The sequence below is a fragment of the Plecotus auritus genome (assembly GCF_963455305.1).
Source record: "Plecotus auritus genome assembly, chromosome: 10".
Lineage (NCBI taxonomy): Eukaryota > Metazoa > Chordata > Mammalia > Chiroptera > Vespertilionidae > Plecotus > Plecotus auritus.
In genome coordinates this window covers 54,893,191-54,905,704 of record NC_137785.1, presented here as the reverse complement: position 1 = coordinate 54,905,704, position 12,514 = coordinate 54,893,191, and the positions used below count along the sequence as shown (strand labels likewise).

General features: G+C 45.7%; 2 protein-coding genes across 4 annotated transcripts in view; both read left to right on the top strand.

The window, feature by feature from the left end:
* The window catches only part of RSPRY1 (ring finger and SPRY domain containing 1), a 31,380-nt gene extending 27,759 nt beyond the window's left edge, over positions 1–3,621 (top strand). The window contains exons 14-15 of the mRNA XM_080643723.1: positions 233–337; positions 2,271–3,621. Coding sequence (XP_080499849.1) covers positions 233–337; positions 2,271–2,367 — 202 coding nt within the window. The 3' untranslated portion in view covers positions 2,368–3,621. The remainder of the gene's footprint in view (positions 1–232; positions 338–2,270) is intronic.
* A 3,366-nt stretch (positions 3,622–6,987) lies between these two features.
* ARL2BP (ARF like GTPase 2 binding protein) lies at positions 6,988–12,512 on the top strand. Of its 3 annotated transcripts, none has more exons than XM_080645720.1 (6): positions 6,988–7,425; positions 8,419–8,480; positions 9,532–9,638; positions 10,534–10,619; positions 10,833–10,929; positions 11,328–12,512. In XM_080645720.1, exons 1-6 carry the CDS (start codon positions 7,394–7,396, stop codon positions 11,427–11,429), a joined length of 486 nt encoding a protein of 161 aa, XP_080501846.1. In that variant the 5' UTR covers positions 6,988–7,393; the 3' UTR covers positions 11,430–12,512. The 3 variants fall into 3 exon arrangements, with proteins under 3 accessions (XP_080501846.1, XP_080501845.1, XP_080501847.1); XM_080645719.1 differs by having other exon boundaries at positions 7,399–7,698; XM_080645721.1 differs by lacking the exon at positions 6,988–7,425 and adding an exon at positions 7,461–7,702.
* Positions 12,513–12,514: the final 2 nt, after the last annotated feature.

Sequence of the window (12,514 nt, the reverse complement as noted above, 5' to 3'; positions counted from 1 at the left end):
CTGCCTCTTGCACGCCCCCTACTGGGGATGTGCCTGCAACCGAGGTACATGCCCTTGACCGGAATCGAACCCGGGACCCTTCAGTCCGCAGGCCGACGCTCTATCCACTGAGCCAAACCGGTTTTGGCATGTGTAGCCCCTCTTTCGTTCACAACACACAGCATTTTCAAAGCATTTCCTGGGCCTCACTGCTCACGGGCCCACTCTCTGACACGCTGTGTTTTCCACTCAGGCACAGGCGTCTTGCTCTGCTGAAGCAAGTCAGTATCCGGGAAAACTGCTGCTCCCTGTGTTGCGATGAGGTAGCAGACACACAGTTGAAGCCATGTGGACACAGGTAAGAGGGCTTGTGTGATTAGTTCCTGTTTTGTACGATACATTAGGCAGAGTTTCATCGTGTCCTTGAATTGATTTTAGAGTGTCCAGTTTCATAGCTGTTCATCAAGTTTACTGTGTTAAAGTGGGCTAAATGAGGAGCTCAATTGGGCAAGTAATGCATGGCTGTCTCCAAGAACATACCTGAAATAGCAGCTGCTTCATACCGAAGGCCTTTGTTTTCTCAGTGCTGTATTTTCAAATCTCAAAATGTGAAACGTTTAATGTTATTTATGAGCTTCGTGGGCAGTCCCTCTTAGTTGTAGAGTCTCCTCATATATTTATTATTTATACTCCTAACCATTGAGCAGGCAGGGCCTCCCTGCCATCTAACCAAACATCAGTTGTCTGAAATGAACGCAGAGGGCAGCCTAGACCCTATAGAACAGAGTGGCTAAACATCAGCAAGATCAGCAAGTAGGACAGTCCCCAAGAATGCCATCCCAGCCAGGGTTAGAAAGGGGTTGGCAGTGTGCGGGCCCAGGCATGCATGCTGACTATATGTGAGCAGCTCCCTGTAATTCAGCACAGCCCGTGCCCTACCTTGCTCTTATGTTTGATGTAACTTTAGCCACCAGGCCTCCCAGGGTCTAGAGCCTGGAGTGATGGACCTGTTTGTCACCCCTAGGTGTGCCTCAGCCTGGGCCCTGACTCTGCCTCTATTCCTCTGCTGTCTTTTGAGATGTGTTGTTATCTAATGGCAGTTAAGGAAAGTGCATTCAGTGTACCTCATTTCACCCTTTTCTGTACCAGTCTCTCCTGAAAGAAGGGTACAGTGGCTCCAGCTATGGTTGCTCCTTGATATCTACTCCGCAGCCAAGAATTCCTCACTTTGAGGTTTTAGTTATCAGGGCCTCACAGGCAGTGCAGAGTTTAAAGGTTGGGTATCTCAATACCCTTTTTGATCTTTACTCCGTAAGTATATTAAGATCCCAAACAAACAGCAGGATCTGGTCTTTTATATACTAGTATATACTAGAGTCCCGGTGCACGAAATTCGTGCACTGGGGTAGGGTGGGTCCCTCAGCCTGACCTGCGCCCTCTCGCAGTCCAGGAGCTCTCAGGGGATGTCTGACTGCCGCAGAGCCATGAGCCATGAGCCCGGCTTCTGGCTGAGCTGCGTTCCCCGCTATGGGGGCATACTGACTACCAGGGGGCAGCTCCTGCATTGAGCGTCTGCCCCCTGGTGGTCAGTGCACATCATAGTGACTGGTTGATCCGTCAACTGTCTGCCCCTTGGTGGTCAATGCACGTCATAGCGAGTGGTTGAGTGGCCTTAGCATATCATTCGCATATTACACTTTGATTGGTTGAACAGCTGACTGGATGACCGGACACTTAGCATATTAGGCTTTTATTATATAGGATATATATTGATTGATTGATTTCAGAGAGGAAGGGAGAGAAAGAGGATATAAACATCAATAATGAGAGAGAATCATTGATCGGCTGCCTTCGGCACGCCCCTCAATGGGGATGGAGCCCGAAACCTGGGCATGTGTCCCGAATGGTAATCAAACCATGACCTCTGGGTTTATAGGTTGATGCTTAACCACTGAGCCACGCCAGTCGGGCCAGGATCTGGTCTTATTCATCTCTGTACTCTTGGGCCCTCTCAGTGGTTTTTGCACATAATAAGGGCTCATGAATGAAGGCTGAAATCTAAAAACTTAGAACCAGCTATCTTAAATATGAGCACAGCTTCCTTAATAGACAAACCCAAAACAGATTAGAGGAGGAAATGAGAGGGAGACTTGTTATTTATTTACATATGTACTTCATTTTATTAGCCATGAACTATTACTCTTTCAATTAATAAGCTTGTTAACATTGTTGATCACATCAGTCTGGCCTCTTGATGCATTTACCTAACCAGTGTTTGTCTTTCTCCACAGTGACCTGTGCATGAATTGTGCCTTGCAACTGGAGACCTGCCCATTGTGTCGGAAAGAAATAGTGTCTAGAGTCAGACAGATCTCTCATATTTCATGACACTCAGGAAGAGGCATCACGGACTTATTTCTACTCAATTCCAGCCAGTGTGGAAAAGAAAAAGAAAAAAACCATCTCTAATCAGTTGTACGCACATTGAAACTTATAGCCATGGCCAGATTTTATGCTAAAAGTGGTAGTTTGTCAAAGACAAAATTCTCTTAGAATCTAACCCAACTTGCCAGCCCTGAGAAATTCTTTTCAAGGCCAAGGAAAGCTGAATGCTAACAAGTGAGGCCTGTGGTACTTCCATGAAAACGATAGGGGACAGCACCTCGCGAGTGCTGGGACCACACCGGATTTCTCCCTGTTGGGTTCGTTTGATTGTTTAACAGGATGTTTTGTCTCATATTCTGAAGTTTTATTTGGACAGAAGGTCATTATGGAGGAGTGAACAGCAGCATTTCTGGGTTGAGTATAACTTCCCGTTGGTCAGAGATAGCGGTGTGATAAGTGTGGCTACTGCACTGTAAAACTTGAATCTATCAAACTAGAACCACACAGGTCAATACTACGAGCAATTTGGAGAGCCTAAAAGAAGGTGCACAGACTGTAGAAAACCCCCAAATTTTTGATATTTTAGTGATTCCAAAGAACATTCTAGTTTTTTTTAACTGCAGAAAATCGGTGGTATTTTCACATTCATGGTGTTTCTATCCAACTTCAGTACCCACATTTCGTGAGGAAAACATGTTTTAACAATGCAGGATGAATTCTTAAATTAATTGCAATGTTTGGAGAAAATTTGGTATTTAAGGTATTTTTAAGGTACCATCAAATCAGGTTTTTTGGTTAAAAAATTGTTTTTAATCAGTATTGTTTTTGGAAGTAGCATACTTTGAAACTCTTGAACTAACAGTCTCAAAAACTCTTAGCAGACAGTCTGAGAGCACGTATTCCTGTTGTTTTAAATAAATAACATGTTTTGAATGGTAAATTCAATCATGGATTGCTGACTATATCTTCATCAAAAGTGTTACTCCCTCTCAGGGTCTCTGGTGAAGACCTTCAAGAGTTTGGTTTTTTTCTCCCAGAAAATTGGAAGGTAGAATTGTAAATTCCTAGAATTTACTTTATAATGGTGTACCTCAGCAGCTGCCTTTCAATTTATGCCAAGTCCTTACTGAGTTTATACTTGAATAGTAAATATGTCTTCTGAGTTTTACGGTGTCTTAAACTCAATGCACATTTTTTCTTCCTTCCCCACTCTCTTTCATTTGTAGTTCATTAAAATGTCCTCTCAGTGCTGGTTTCCTTCCTGGCCGTACTTGTTGGGGTGCTGGATTTTTCCCATGTCTTTAGTCTTCCATAAATTCAAAAATATATATAAATATATATATATATATGTTCTCTTAGCTTGTGGTGAATACAGTAATTTGCATTGAAGAAATAAAACATTTGTTGCCTTTTTTTAACTAAGATTTCACAACTTTCATTGGTCCCTGCTCCTAAAGTTCTAAGACAGCATATTCTCAGGTGTAAGGGCCACTTCCCTGAGTAGGAGAGAATCACATATTAGAATTAAGAAGCGAGGTTAATCACTGTCCATCCAGCAAATCTTTATTCTGGGCACTTTGTGTACAAAACAGATCTGTTCATGGAGCTTGCGTACATCTGGTAGTGGGAAGGAGACCACTGAGCAACACCAGCCGGGCTACTTTTCCAATTCTTCTAGACCATAAAACAAGGGTTTCAATATTAAATTATTCAGGATGGAAGCAAAGTTGTAATTTAGGAGTTGCTTCCAAGGGAAAGACATTTACTCCACATAGAAGAGAAAAAAATTACCAAGCTATGTGGAAGAGGGTAAACAAGGATCTATATTCTGTGTGGCCTGTAACCATTTTAAGAGAAATGGAAAGCTAAGCTTTTATTGATGATATATTGTACCAGAGAGAACAATATGTAATGTATATATTTTTAAATTTTATTACTTGTGTATTGTCAAGTCATTTGCATTAGATTGTTTTTTTACCCTCGCCGGAGGATATGTTTTATTGATTTTAGAAAGAGACATCCATGTGAGAGAGAAGCATCAATGGGTTTGCCTCCCGCATAGGCCCTGAACGGGTATTGAACCCTCAACCTTTTGGTGCACAGGACAACGCTACAACCAACTGAGCCACAGGGCCAGACATGTAACATATCTTTTTATTTCCCGGAAATACGCCCAGGATTCCAGACAGCCGAAAAAAAAAATGTTTCTAATGAATTGCCACCTTTTTTGAATGGCAAGGTAAAGTCATGATGCCATTAGCTGAATGCCAGGAAACAGCGATTCAGTGACAGAAACAATTTCACTTGCAGAAAATATTTCATTAATTTCAACCATCTCGAATATGTATCCATGAAAACAAACTATCCAACTATGATCGCTCTTCTAAATATTATACTTTTTTTTGCTACTCCAATTATTAATACCCACGATCAAAGGATTTAATATGGAAAACGTTTAATATATTCAAGTAAATGTATGTTTCTACAAAAAGGCCACCATTCAGGTTTTTTCCCCAGAAAAGTATCATGTTCTGATTCCCAGTATTGTTTGACAAGTCGGGGATTGGGGCCCTATATAGGGCATGATGAGATGAGTGAAACAGGAGTGAGCCTCCTCTCAGATTCCAGCCCCATAATGTCACTTCCCACAAGTATGCAAGTACTTCCAAGCCTGGGTTTCCTGATCTATAAAATCGAGATGATGGAGTGTTTCTTTTATTTTTATTTTTTACATATATTTTTATTGATTTCAGAGAGAAAGGGAGCAGGAGAGAGAAGATAGAAACATCAGTGATGAGAATCATTGATTGGCTGCCTCCTGCACGCCCCACGCTGGGGATCAAACCCACAACCAGTCATATGGCCTGACCGGAATCCAACCGTGACCTCCTGATCCATAGGTCAACACTCAACCACTGAGCCACACCGCCTGCCATGGAGTGTTTCTTTTTTTCTTTTTAAAATATATTTTTATTGATTTCAGAGAGAGAGGGAGATAGAAACATAAATGATGAGAGAGAATCATTGATTGGCTGCCTCCTGCACTCCCCATCCTGGGGATCAAGGCCGCAACCAGGGTATGTGCTCTTGTCCAGAATCGAACCCGGGACCCTTCAGTCCACAGGCCGATGCTCCGTCCACTGAGCCAAACCGGCCAGCTTTGGAGTGTTTCTTTAAAATCATAGTTTCAAGTATTTCACTTTTTTATGCACTTCTATTGGATTTTTTGGGTTAACACTGGTTAACAAAATTATGCACGTTTCAGGTGCAATTCCACAACACGTCATCTGCACACTGTACTGTGTGTTCTTCCCAAGTCAAGTCTCCTTTCATCACCATTTACGTCCCCCCATAATCTCCACCTCCCCCCTCGTTTCAGATATTTCAAGTTCTTTAACATTCCTCCCATCTATAAATGAGATTTATGTCCCTTCCTTAAATTTGGTGGGCTCGGTGTCTGCTTGGCTAACATACTTCAGTGAAAGTGGTACTGTGCCAAATTCCTAGTCCCAGGCCTTTAAGTGACTGGCAGCTTCCACTTCCTGTCTCCTGAGGTATTTGCTCTTGGACCCAGCCACCATGGTGTGAGAAAAACCAAGGGAATACCTACGTAGAGAGGAATTGAGATCCCTCCATCCCAATCACCATCCACACGGAGCTCCCAGCCAAGAGCCAACACTAAGCTCTTTGCCGCCATGTGAGTGAGCTTCTGGCAAGAAGCTCCTCTAGCCCATTCCACCTGCCCCAACTGATGAGTGGAGCAGAGACCAGCTGTCCCTACCGAGTCCTGCCCAAAGTGCAGATTAGTGAGCAAAATAATTGTTTTAAGCCCTAAGAGTTTTGGGTGGTTTGTAATGGAGGTAGATGACCAGAACAGATGAAATCATTTTCCCTCCACTCTGATCTCATACATGATTTGGCAGTAGACAGGGTGGAGAGGCCTGGCCGGGGTAGCTCAGTGGTTGAGCTTCAACCTATCACCCAGGAGCTCACGGTTGCGGGCTCTATCCCCAGTAGGGGGCGTGCAGGAGGCAGCCGTTCAATGATGATTCTGTTATTGATGTTTCTCTCTCTCTTCCTCTCCCTTCCTCCCTGAAATCAATTTTTTTAAAAAAAATTTTAAATAAAGAGTGGGCAAGTTCATTTAGTCCAAAAGAAATTAGTGGTTTATAGAGAAAGTAGGTCATGAGGAAATTTGCTGAGTTTGCTTTGAGCTGTGTGACCAGTGCTTGACTTAAACAGAGCTCGGCCCGGTTACTCAGCAAATCTTTTCGGATGCCTGGCTTCTCTTCGGTGCTACGCAGAGTTAGTGCCTCTGAGATACCATTGTCCTGATAACAAATCCCTGTACCCATGCACCACACACTTGGCTAAGATGTATAAACGCAACCGAAGAGACGATGCCCAAGGGGTCCAGTCAAGAGAAATCTGCTCTAGGGAATCTTTTTGGCAAAATTTGGCAGCATTGGAGGGGACTTTTTCTGATTGCGTTGTTCAAAGGGGTTCTATCAACTTTCATCTCGCCTAATTGGCCAAGAAACCATTTACTGCCGAATCTTTATGATGTGAATATGCATGACGTACAAGACATCCACTTCTTGCGATGAGGCTTTCCTTCCACGGGAGGGAGTAGCTGCCTTGCAAATCGGCAATTATCTGATTCTAAAACTAAGGATTGCCTCTCAAGAGATTTGCTATTTATAGTGCTCTTAAAATCCGCTTTAAACTACTTCATCTTCTTCTTAAGTCTTGTAATTTGCAAATGAGGAAACTGAGGCACTTGGCTTGGATTCATTCCATAAAACGGGGCTACGTGAGATTCAATCGCCGCCCAAGGAGAGAACACGTCAGCGAGCCCTCGGTGCTCACGGAGTCCCAGCCGCCTTCCCCCTCCCGCGCCGCCCCCGACGCGACTCTCCAACCTTTTCCCTCACTTCCTCCTCCCGTTTGCCCCGCCCCTGGCGTCGGCAGCGCGCATCTGTGATTGGCTATCGGGAGTTGCGAGGCAGCGGAAGAGGTTGCGGTGACCATGGTGACGGGAGGCGGGCGCGGCGCCCCGAGGTCAGTAATCGCCGCTAAGCCCCTGCGGCTGCTAAGGCTCACGCGGAGGCCCGGCGGGCAAAGGCCGGGCCGGCGCGTGGCTAGGCCGTGACCCGACCGTGGCCTCGGCGGCACGGCCTCCCCGACGCCAGTTGGGGCTCTGCGGAGCAGAACGGAGGTTGGGTCCGGGCCGCGGGCCGGGTAGGAGGCGGACGGGCCGGCTCGCCTGCGCGGGGTGGATGCGGCGGCGGCGGCGATGGACACCCTAGAGGAAGAGAGCTTCGTGCTGTCTTCGTAGGTGACACGGCCTGGGCCCGGGCCCCCTGGCGCTCAGTTTCGGCCTCTGCCCTTAGAAACGGGTCTCCTGACGGGGTGGGGGACTGTCAAGGCTCCGCCCCAATTCCCGGGGTCGGTTCTGTCGCTGGTGCGACCCTTGGTTCAGGCCCGGAGGACAGGAGTGCAGGGCGGGTGTCACGCGTTGACCAACGCCTCCATCACAATCCCCCCACCTCCGCCTCCAATCTTTCGTCGTCGGCAAAACCTGGCGGGTTTGAGCTGCCGAGGCCCGACCACGGGTTAGAGGACCCTCCACCACCAGGGCCCCTGGTCTCATTGCTCCCTCCCCGGCCGGTATCGCCCGCGCCAGGTTCCCGTTCACCAGCAGATAGGTGTAGGCTGCTGGCCAAAATGCGGTGAGTGGGACCCACAGGGAAGACATGCGGAGGAGCCTTAAAGATGTCCTATGCGACCCCTTCCCATTTTGTAATTCTTTGTGCAGCATCGGGTTTTCTGAAAAGTGGAGCCATTGCTATTCATCTTTGATGTCGCAGATGCGCTCAGTGGGTTTTCTTCTCTTTGGAATTGGTGGACTAATTAATTGTTGAAGCTGAGTGATAGGACGCTCATTTCGCTATCCCATTTTTTTTTTTTTTTTTGCGCATGCTTGTAAATGTACATAATCATTTTTTTTTTAAAACTATTTGAAACAGCACCTAATCCAGGCATGTTTTTCAGCTCTTCCGCCTCTGATGCAGAATTCGACGCTGTGGTTGGCTACTTAGAGGACATTATCATGGGTAAGCCGCCTTGCTCTTACTTCTTAGACCTGTGCTTTTAAGGACACTGAAATCAATTTGGGGAGTTAATTTTTAAGAGAGAAGACATCAAGCTGTGTGTAATTTTTAATGTAGCACAATGTAACATTAAGTCTTACTGTGATTTGTCTTAGAGGCAAACAGCCCATATTGCTTAAAACAACAAATCCCCCCCATTCAGGCCTCAGGAAGGAACTTTTCAGGAAACCCAACACCTAGAAGTTATGGGGCTCTTGGCGAAACTTCAGGAAATATTGATCTACTCTGTATCAGAGACGAAGAGCAATTTAGTTTTTCCTTTTAACATTTTCATGCTAAGTAATACCATAACTATAGCACACATGCATGAATCAAACAAGCTATTTCCTGTTTGTGGGTTCATTTTGGCATCCATAATTCCTACTAAGGAATTGGCAGCAAAGGTTTAAGACAAATATGTGGGAGAGAGAAACTTAAAATTGGAGAAAATGTTGTCTATTGACTTCAAGCCTTCTGAGAATGAGGAAGAGAATGCTGTTATTTGGTGTTACTAGCTGTGTCTCCTACTCTAGGTTAGTCTGAAAAAATTACTTAAGTTTTTGTATGTCCAGGTAGGTGTGGCAAAGGGTCATGCCCTTAAGTGAAAATACAGGTGTTTCACCACGAAGCTCTCATTCCATGTGGGTCTGAGGGTTTGGGGGATGCTGAGGAATACTTTGAATTCTTTTGCCTTTTATGGATACCCTGTGCCCTGTGGGAAAATGAACTTCTGTAAGCCCAGACTATTTATCACAAACTGGTTAGGGCTGTTGTATATATTTAATTACAATTTTTAAAATACTAATAAAAAAAGCCAGTTTGGCTAAGTGGGTAGAGTGTCAGCCTGCAGACTCAAGGGTCCCGGGTTTAATACTTCCTTGAAAAACCTTTCCTTTTCTCTCCTGGAGACTGACCGTTGAGAAACCACTTCTGACATATAACTCCTGCCTGTTTATAAATCAGAATGGTTTTTAGTTAGACTTAAAAATAATAGTTGTTTTTTATTGTGGTTCAGATGACGAGTTCCAGTTATTACAGAGAAATTTCATGGACAAGTACTACCAGGAATTTGAAGACACAGAAGAGAATAAACTCATCTACACGCCTATTTTTAACGAATATGTAAGTGGATTTCTATTTCTCTTACCAGAGATTAGAGTTTCATTAAAATGTGAATTTAGAATCAAAAGATGCTGAAATTTGCTTGACTTTTAAAATCTGCCACCGTACCCTGTCAGGAATCCTGTTAGAATCTGGTGTAGTTCTCATCTCCTGTCACTTTCCCGCACACAGCTTTTGGGGCTGTTTTTCAGATATTTGATGATTTCATCAACTTTTATTTCACAAGCTGTTTGGATTATCATAATTCCGCTTTCAGTTACAATTGGTGGGCTCACCACACCATGCATTTCTAACTTTTGACCTTTTGGCTCTCACACACTCTTTTCCTATTACTAATCCAGGTATGTATGACTATCAGGTGAACATGGAAACCAAGACTAGAATCCAGGAACTTCCATTCTTGACCCTTGGGTGTTTCCCCTCTGCCAAGGTCAGGGCCTCTGGAATGCTGTCATCTGGCTGAGAATGGGCTTGAGCCTCCAGAGCCTTCCTTTCTTAACGTAGCAGCTTGGCAATCAATGCAGGTTCCCTCAGGCCAGGCCTCAGCTTCTAAGGACCCTGGACTGCCTCTCTCCAGAACTTCTGCGTATGTTCTGCACAGATTCCCATCTGCCCAGGAAGAAAAAGCCATTTACTTCATTCCTCACTTTCGGCCACGGGTGGGGGGAGCCCGGCTGCCGTCCCTGCTGATCTGAGAGCATGCGTGTTGTTGCAGTATAATGACCTGTGAGTGCCTCTCCCTCTGTGGGCCAGGCAGTCCAAGAGGCCAGGAGCTGTGTTTTGGTCTCTTTGGTGTCCCCAGCACTCACCACAGGGCCTGGCACATAGGATCGGCTCTTTGGACAGGCTTTCTAAAAAAGCAGTCCTGAGGTCTGACAAGATCCTTCCCACTTAGATTTCTTTGGTGGAAAAGTACATTGAGGAACAGCTACTGGAGCGGATTCCTGGGTTTAACATGGCAGCCTTCACGACAACCTTACAGTGAGTTGAGCTTGACTCTGTGTTTTGCCTTTTTCACCTCCCTCCTCCTCCGCTCTGAAAAAAAAGACCCTCTTTTTCCAGTGCTTGACCATCAAGGCTGAGAGCACTTGGTGGTTGGGTCCGGGTAGGAAGGCCTCAAAACCTTCGACCGAAGCGTTGAAGAGACAGTGTTTGGCCATTCGGTCGTGAAACAGCCACCCTCTCCTTTTGCAGGCACCACAAAGATGAGGTGGCCGGGGACATATTCGACATGCTGCTCACGTTTACCGATTTTCTGGCTTTTAAAGAAATGTTTCTGGACTACAGAGCAGTAAGTCACCCGTTTTGGTTTTTTCCTTTTTTTAATTCTGTTTTTAATAAGTTACTCTTGCCTGTTCAGTTAGTCACATTGAACCACTTAGAATGCTCTAGAACGGTCTAACACAAACCACCTCTCAGCCTCTCCCTGTGAGCCTGGCCAGTGGCACCTAGAGGGTGTCAGTGAGCTGCTGTCCTCCAACCGGGACCTGGGATCCTTACTGAGGAATCACATTCTGTGGTTAAGACTGACCCTGGCCAGTGCTGAGCAAAAATGCAAATCACCCTCCCCTCCCTGTGCTCCTGGTGCCCCACACTCCCCCCCGAGCGCCCCCTTCCCCAGGCGGGTTCTGAGCTAGGGAGGACTGTTCTTATGTCTTGCCTCTTGAAGTTGTTTCTTTTCCCGTGTAGGAAAAAGAAGGCCGGGGCCTGGACTTAAGCAGTGGTCTCGTGGTGACTTCACTGTGCAAATCATCCTCTCTGCCAGCTTCCCAGAACAACCTGCGGCACTAGGTCCCCTCCAGCAATGACATTGTTCAACATCAGCCCAGTGTACCAGGAGAGGCGTCAGCTACAGCTAGCGACGGAAGTATAGATCTTGGGGAGACCGGCTCTGTTCCGCAATTCTTCATTAACATCAAGTATTGATAGAGGAAAAAAAAATGGCATGACCCTCCTGAGACCCGTTTCTTCAGAAAACCCTTGTGTTCTGTAACCCTAGTTCTCCTCCCTCGGTGGCCATCTCTCTCAGGGGCTTGAGTCGGATTCTCTGGACAAGTTCACGTCCAGCATTCCACCTGGGGGCTTCCCCCGCACACGTGTGGGGGTGTTGCATTCATGGGGTTTCACTGGTTGGGAGCATTTGTCTAGGGTGTTCCTCAAGCATCTGCCGGACTTGAAACTTGAGCTCCTATCACCACGAGTGTTGGCTGTCAGAGTCACCCAAGAGAGATGTCCTTTACCTAAAAGCTACATGTCCAAGTCAACTCCTAGTCTTACATCTGCAGTCCCTGTGTCACTGTCTTCCGGCCCTGATGTAGTCCCCCATTTCCAGAACTCTTTTAAGCATTTTTGAAAGAAACTATTTTTTATAGATGAATACTCAGGCTAACCTAGTGGATATAATCTTGGAAGTCCCACGATTACCCACTTCAAGATCAAAGTATTATATGCTTTTTAGTTGTTGGTGCCACGAACGCGGATGCTCTGTTGGGGCCCCGCCAGTGTGTGCTTACGTGTGCTTCCGCTAAAGTAGGTCAAGGTCCCCTTTTCTCAGCATGTGGGGTGCTTGTGCAGGCTCGCTCGAACTGTTTCTGTATAAATCAGGTGGTTAGGTTTTCTGTTGGAATGGAGGGTCTGCAATGCCTTCTTCCCATCAAAATCTTCCCACCAGGGCAGTGTTCTGCTGGTTAGCTCAGTTCCCGGTGTGTACCTTAGATTTTTTTTAAGTAAAAATAAGAATCTGTACTGACTTCATGTGGCAGTTCTGGTTTTAAAGGATGAGCTATATATAGGCTGTGTGTTTTCTGTACTGATGTGGCGCTTATTAAATGCTTTTGTATCGTTAAGTAAAACTTGAGGTGTTTTGCAAGAACCAA